The sequence below is a fragment of the Orbicella franksi genome, chromosome 4 (assembly GCF_964199315.1).
Source record: "Orbicella franksi chromosome 4, jaOrbFran1.1, whole genome shotgun sequence".
NCBI lineage: Eukaryota > Metazoa > Cnidaria > Anthozoa > Scleractinia > Merulinidae > Orbicella > Orbicella franksi.
The window spans coordinates 10,223,757-10,231,855 of NC_138148.1; the positions used below are offsets into that span (position 1 = coordinate 10,223,757).

The following is an 8,099-nucleotide window of genomic DNA, read 5'->3' on the forward strand; positions in this document are numbered from 1 at the left end:
AATAACCCATACATATGTAATACACCATGCAGGTCATGGGAATGAAGAAAACAATCACCTGTATTCCTTAATGCTGATATTCGTTTAAATCCTCAAAACTGGTACTGCAAGGAATACATATAATTCAATTATACTGCAGTAGATAATTTTCCATCACATTGCCCCAAAATTGCAGAATGTGGTCATTCCATGTTTTGCTGTTTTACAGAGAATGGATAGGTAGTGTGTAGAACCTTTGTTGTGCTCATTAATCCTTTTATTTTGGGATGGCCCTGTTGCTGTCTCTATTGTGGTTTATTTCAAGTCCCTACAGAAGTTTATCACCTTGACTAGGTGATATGCTTCTGGCCCCTACCATTATTAAAAGTAATTAATTTGAATCAATAACATGTCACTCATTGTAAAATTGAAATGTATTATTTTATTTATTAGAAATTTCAATAAAAATGTCATGAATGAATACAATTTCTTTTAAATAATTATCATTGATTACTGTTAGTCAAGTGCATTGATTTATACCACAGGATATACCTGTACTTGTTAAAAACCTACAGTAACTAGTACTCTAGGAGTCTGAAACAACATGTATAAAAAAAGACTTGTTACAAGTCGACCGTCAAGTAATCTTTGCCCTCAAGCAAAGCAAGAGGCAGAACTAATAGAATGGAAATATTATTGGAATGGACTTTTAGAAAGTCATATATAGAAACTGACCATTTAAATTTGTTTTGCTCCAACTCCCTGGCCTGATTGGTAAAAAACTGACAAAGATAAGTATAGACTGAAGTGACAAAGCTTGTTATAAGTTACAGTCAGACCACATCGCTGAAGCTTGTTCCAGAGTCTATTGAAAGTGAAACCTAGCAGTATTATCACCCCTCCACCCGCCCCCCCCCCCCGCTACTCCATTTGCCACACACTAATACTCATATTTATCTAATAGTATTAAACTGATTCAGTCCCAGTACAACATCAACACCTCATCAAGCAATTAATTAAGCGTGATCAACTTTTCTGAACTGCGTGTGATTTTAGTAAAGACATCATTTTTATGAGCTACTATGATCAGTACCTTTGTTTATTTGCTGGATGATTTGTAAACTGTTTGTTCTTGGTTTCTTTCGATTTTGTTCATTAGCTCAGGGTTTACCCTTTGTCAACCATACACATCCCTCCAAGCAAGCCAATAGAACCTGAAGGGTTCAATGTGTAGTTCCAGAAAACATCCATGGCTCCCACATGGAAGGGTTTTTGGTTTGACTCACCCCATCCCTTCAGCCAGGTTCATACTTTCCCTTTCAAATATTGGCTTTTGAGACCTCCCCCTGAGCACCTGCACCCCCAAACCCCTTGGCACTTCCAACTTCCCCCCATGGGTGTCTGGCTCTATTTTTCTTTATTTGAATAACAATGCTTATTATATCTCTCAGTTAGTACACGTGCTGTGGTTGGTCAATTTAGTGGGCCATACTCTCCTGTACAGCCTGTTAAAATAAAAAATTTGGTTTTGTTGCCAAACTGTTTCGTGATTTATCGATAAGTGTTCTTAACTTTTATAGCAAGTGAAAGTTTAAACTTTCTTATACTCTAAATTATGTAATAAAGCATGCTAACGACTTAAAAACAGTTTCAAACTGACTCGTTTTGCTTTTGAGGTGCATCAGAAGTTTGAAGCCTTTCCGCGTCCGTGTGAATAGAAATCATTTCCGAATCCATCATTCACACAGAAGAGATATAATAAATTTCCTACTAACCTCGTCTTCTCGGTCTGTACTGTAAGTTATGGATCCTCGTTTTTTTCCCCTTCGATTTATGACCCACGTACTTTGCGCTTGGGCCATAAATCAAAGGGGGAAAAACTCGGTCCGTAACTTACAGTACAGACCTCGAACTCGGTTAGTAAGAGGTATTTATACATCACAAGTCTCACATTAACGTGAAAAATCCTTTGTCTGGAAACATCAAGACAAGCAAATTACAGATGTATAAAGAATTGTTATTCAAATTTAGGCACTATTAATACCATGGTGTCGCTATGTATCTTTTCTAGAACTGCACAATTAGCTAATAATACTCTCTGGCACATAATCAGCAAGAAAGTATAATATTTTGGGGGGGCTTGAAATTAAGACACTGACCACTGTCCTGTGACACTCAGCTTACTGTCCATTCTAGCCACTGGACCCTTGTTTAGCCTCTTGCCCAAGACATTCAGTCTGGACCGAGCCACATCCCAATCAATATATGCTGATTCCAAGCATCTCCCTGCTTCCTCTGTGAGAGTGTATCCCATGCGCCCATGAAGGACACGGTCATTATCAAAGACTATCATCTCCCCAGGAGAGAGCTTGTGCAGGAACATATTTTTAGGATCTTTCAATCGTGTGGTCAGAGAATAGTATGCCTCATACATCTCTTGAGTCTTCTCAGCAGACACACCCAGGAAGCACTGTCTGGTTCCTTCATTGTGATTGCATCGTAACAGTCTGCCATTTTGATCTAGTCTAAAAAAGGTAGAATATAAGCCAGATAATTAAGGTTGCTAATAAGGATTCAACTGGACAATCCTTCACTAAGAGGTTAGGACCTTTTATAAACATTTAGGTTAATATTGCAAGTGTCAAATTCTTCAACAAGCCTCCTAAGGCAGAGTCACCCAGAAGGGGGGGAGGGGGGTTGGTGTGGGGTGCTCAAATATATAAGCTATATGGGTATGTGCCACTGTGAAGGGTATGGTTTTCAGGCAGTTTAGTACAGGATTGGGTACAGAAATCAGACAGTTTTGGTCTAGAATAAGGTTACAACATATTCAGTCAGCACCCTGCAACAAAGAATCTGTTGTCTTGTAAATCATGTGATAGAGTTGGTTAAAAACATATTTAAAAAATGCTATTACATCCTGACCAGACAAGCATTAATTGGACTCACTCAAGAAGTGGTCTTGCACCCTCCAGATCATATTCACCGAGTATGTCTGTGCCAGCAGTGTGGAAAAGAACATGCGTTGTGGTAAGAAGCACGTAAGCATGTGGATCCTCCTTCTTTAACTGCTCAGCCACATGAAACGAATCAACTAGAGAGTTGTCCCCTCCTTCACTTGGAATTTGTTCATGGCAAAAGAGTAGCTGTATCTATGTACAAAGCAAATTATAACAGTACTGACTTATTAAAGAAATCTCAATTTTTATTATCACTTTCCCCACTACCCTATTATTAAGCAAGTTCATATGCTAGTTGCCATGGCAATTATAGTCATCAAATTTGCAAATGCATACCCACATATGAACCAAGTCAATTGTAGATGGCCGTGAATCATAAGCAATCAAATTTGCAATGCAGTAGCTGCATCTCGCAAATGGGTTACATTTAAGAAGCTTACTTTAAGGAGTTTGATGACAGTAAATCAGCTGCAAACTTGACATGAATTTCTGAGCAAATTGTGTTGTTCCAGAAAACAAACAAATTACATCCTGGCCCTGCAAAGGAAACGCTTATTATGGTTCTTGGTTTCACCCCTCTGCAAAATCCAGCTTTTGCTTTGAGAGTCCACTCACTTGGGATTTCCAGCAACCTTCCATGGGGTGGGTGTGGATAATTCAGGGGTTAAATCAATAACATTTTCAGCAGGAGGGAAAAACATTTTGAACTTAACTTTTTTTGTAAGAAAAAACTAGATCATGTGTACTAAAGGCATCCATGGTCAAGTGTTGATATCCTCGATTGATACCCTCAATTGACCCTTGATCGATGCTCGATGGACACCTTAGTATACACTCGATCAACACTCCATCGACAACTCAGTTGAGAGTCAACCAAATTTTCAATCGATTCATATAAGTTGGTCGACACTTGGCCAACTATCGACCAACTGTTGATCAAGTGTTGATAGAGTGTTGACTGAGTATCGATTGGGATGTCGATTGAGTTTTGATCTAGATGTCGATCAAGGGTATCGATTGACAGTATTGATCAACACTCAACCATGAATGCCTTTAGTACACATGATCTGAAAAACTTTCTTCTAGATAGTCAAACTAGGCAGACAACCTCCACAGTGCCTGGCTCTATATAAAACCCTGATATTTTCTAAAATAAGAGTAAAATGTCTGGCCCAGGACCACAACCCAGTGACCCTGGCTACACTGGGCACCTTATTAAAGACTTAGATGCAGAAGCCCAACTTAAATTTAAACATCACTGACCATAATAACATTAAAGGTGCTAACAACAAATAATTCATATCATGATAGCTTCAAAATAATTTCAACATACCCCTGGTTTGGCTTCATAGTATGGAAGATCAGAGTGTAGAGGCAACGTATAACTTGTGTAAGCAACACTGTTGGCCTTCAGTCTTGTTGATACCACTATTGTCTTCCTGTGGAGAATACAGTGGTAAGTACAATTAATTCACAGATTAAATGGCAATATATCAAAAGACTCACCATCTCCCCAGAGAACAGATACATGCAAATTTTCAGGGCAACCTAGCAAGTATTGGATGGTACCATAAAATAGGTTGTCTTTCCACCCAGAGGGATTGACAGTGTTTCTCCTAGCTGCTTTATGCAATCAATCAATCAGTCAATCAATCAATCAATCAATCAATCAATCAATCAATCAAAAAGACTTTATCAATACATGTGTCAAAATTTAGCCAGCCAAGAGGAAACACCCCTCTACCAATTGGAGACACTTAATATAATTAGAGGCCTACTAACTAATATCTTATTAAAACCCCTAACGAAAGAGATAACTTACTAAAAACTTAGCTACAAAGAAGAAGAAGAAGAAGAAGAAGAAGAAGAAGAAGAAGAAGAAGAAGAAGAAGATGACAAGCAAAAAAAACTAACAAATATAGGAAGGAAAAATTCACTCTGTTAAGAGTTACAAAGAATACAATTTTAGCAATTGTCATCTTCTTACCAACACACTTAAATCACATTTAAGAAAGTGGCATTATTAAATACTTATAAAAATGTTATCCCAGGTTTGATTCTTTACTATACTGTCACACTCACACTTCTAAATTGAATACAGTCACATGATAGTTTCTTGTGCTGCATTTAGAAACTTGCAGCTATGCAAATGCGACAATGGCTTACCCGTAGGCTGTCATTCTCAAGTAGCCTATATGATCTCCCAGTTTTTCCACTTGCCCCTCTTCTATGGGCATGTCTGTCACCAGTGCCAAACCATATCTGTACAGACTGTCCAAAAATTCAAATTCCACTGCCTCATTGTTAAGAATGTCATGAAATTTCATGCGAGGGATGTGCTTTTTAAATTCACTTCCCCAAAGTTCCACTTTCCTAGTTGTCACATCAGTGCAGACTCTGCCTTTTAGTTCCACTTCACTTGGCAGTCGCTTCTTGAACAGAAAATCAGCATCAAGCATGGTCACATGACCATCAGGCCAGGTGATTGACAGGTTAGTCTTATCCTCACTTAGTTCAACTTTGGTTGGTTTGACATTGATGTCAACATCCCTGACAACATCAACTAGGCGTTGGTTAGAATCCTTGAAAAAGCATTCTGGACACTGGCAATTGTCTCGCAGGTATATATAGGGGAATACATCTGTCGTATTGTCTTTCCATGTAATGTTCACAATCTTCTTAGCTGGAGATTCTTTGATGTTCCTCATTAAGAATTTGCTGAGATGATGAGAAGATGTACCCAAGCCACGATGCTGACATCGGAGAATTTGGTTTGATAATCTGAAACTAGCACAAGCTGCTCTCCATGCACCAATCATAATGATTTTTTCTTCTCCAGCCTACCAGAAATATCGAGTCAGTTACCATGTTTTAATTGAAAAAGAGTCACCACTTGTTTGATAAGACAGTTGTTTGATGAGACAGTTGCTCAATGGTTGCACTTATTTAATATCATTAAGCTTAAGAAACTCATATTTCAAATGAAAAACAATAACAACAAAAACCAAAACTCAATTTAAAATGGTGATGTCGCTGTCTCTTCCCATATCAGCAAGTGGTTAAATATAAGTACAGGGGTCCAGTGCTTATTAAATGAAAGAAAGCGCTTGTCAATATTTTCTATTATTATTATGTGTGTGGACTCTTGTTGGAGATCACAATTAATTGGAGTAAGTAATAATTATGCAAGTAAAGATGCTATGTATAAATGAAGGTGGGGAAGAAAGAGGGTCAAAATCAGGAGCTCTTGAAAATGCTTTCCCCTGGAGCAGGGAGAATGGAGACCATTTTTAAGTGGTAGTTCTAACAAATCTGGCCAGGAGAAACAAGCATTGGGAGTCACTGTTCTGCCATTTACAATGCATTTGCATGTCATTATCCAATGAAATCTGGAGTCCTAAAAAAATCAACCCAAGCAAAAAAGTGATAAAGCTATAATCCTGCAAGCCCTCCCTCTCCAATCTTATGTAATCCCAGCTGTTCCGGTTTGAGATAATGCATTGATAAAAGCAAATTTGATCAAATAGCGACATCACCATCCCCCTTACGTATACCCTGGACATTTGAGCTGTTGATTTGTCTGGGGAGGCTGGAATTTTATATCAGTAGTTATTACTGGGTTGGGGAATTTGGCACCATATATAAGGGAAGACTGGAGGGGGATTAGAAAATGTTGCCTTGAAGTCGCAGCTGTAAAAATCAATGCTGTTGGAAAAAGCATTTGAAAGGCCTCAAAGATAAGGTATGTGGTTGGTAACATTGATTTGCATTCCATCATCGCATTCTATCGAGTGAGACCCGTAATGTTTATAAACATTAGGGTGTCGAGACCGCGCAGTACGGACTGGAAATCACCTTTAAATAGACCAATTTCGATATATTAAAATTCAGCCTAACATAATAGACCTCAGTATGAGGCTCTGGGGAATAAACCCCACAAACCCAGAGCCTCATACTGCGGTAATTTGTCAACCATCCAGCATCAATGATCCAACCCTTGAAAGCTCCTTCTTCGCCTATAAAGACTTCCACTGTACCTATGGTTATTTTTACTGTCTTCTTATCAACACTGTTTTCCTTTTTACCCTCACATAAATGCACCTGCCAGCATAGTAAACTGCATGTATGGATAGGGCTGTCCAGAAATCTTGCAGACAAAACGCGTACTGCACTGATATTCACGGCCAAGACGACCAGGCTATGACTGTGCCCTAAAGCCGGGTCTAAAGAAAACAACTTTTATCTGCAAGCCAAATATAGTTTGAACTAACCTTTTAACTGAATGAACTTGAACGAGATTCCTTTCCTGTGTCTTTGCTATCTGGATTGTGGAGGCAAATTCTAACTCACGTGACTTCGTTGTATGATTGTCACGTGCATTGAGAGTGGCGTTGCGTGACAAAGTGCAAAACAAACTCGTCTTTTTGTCCAGGACGTGGCTCTAAACCGGCAATAAAAGACTTGCATGGCACCGGAGAAATGCGTATAAAGTGATATACAAAAACAAATTACTACTAAACGACAGAACGTTTTCCCCATCCGAGAGACATTTCATTCATAGTTGAGAACGCACTAGTAACGTGACGTGTGAAAAGACACCCTACGCTAGAAGAAAACAGGAGACACCGGTCTTATGTCCTGTGACCGCGGTGACTATTCAACGTAAGAGATCTGGGTTCAAGCCTAGGAAGAGAGAATTCTCTATTTTCCAGGTCCTCATAATTCACTTTGTTTGCTCCTCAAGTCTTCAATAAACTTGTGATATGCTCGTGAGAATATGCAGACCTCCCAACATTTGGGTAGCAAACAGAGTGGATTATAGGGAATTGGAAATAACAGGAGCCAGAAAAAAGAGAATACAACAAATTCAGAGTGGGCTGAAAAACGCATAATGACACCCTTGTGGGTGCAGAAGCCTTCCCAGCCCTGGTGAAAAATTCACTTTCGTTTACAATATTCAAGGAGTAGGTCATTGGAAGTTAGACTTAATGAGGATTTTCTCGATACTATTTTCAAAAATCTTACGGGAAAAAAGGATGCCGTGGCCCCATCAGCCCCCAACCCCCTCCCTGCACCCCCGCACCCCCGCCCCGTTTACTTCCATAGCTCCTCTTTCTGTTCATAAGCATAAATGGTACCATTCACCTATTCAAGCATGCA

The 8,099-nt window shown here is 39.1% G+C and overlaps 1 protein-coding gene across 1 annotated transcript; it reads right to left on the reverse strand.

Moving 5' to 3' along the window:
• Positions 1-402: 402 nt before the first annotated feature.
• LOC145484605 (gamma-butyrobetaine dioxygenase-like) lies at positions 403-8,094 on the reverse strand. The gene is made up of 5 exons (XM_081463201.1): positions 7,211-8,094; positions 5,106-5,779; positions 4,273-4,378; positions 2,929-3,131; positions 403-2,504 (listed from the first exon to the last, which is right to left on the reverse strand). The coding sequence occupies exons 2-5, from the start codon at positions 5,756-5,758 to the stop codon at positions 2,126-2,128; spliced, it is 1,341 nt and encodes a 446-aa protein (XP_081319327.1). The 5' UTR covers positions 5,759-5,779; positions 7,211-8,094; the 3' UTR covers positions 403-2,125.
• Positions 8,095-8,099: the final 5 nt, after the last annotated feature.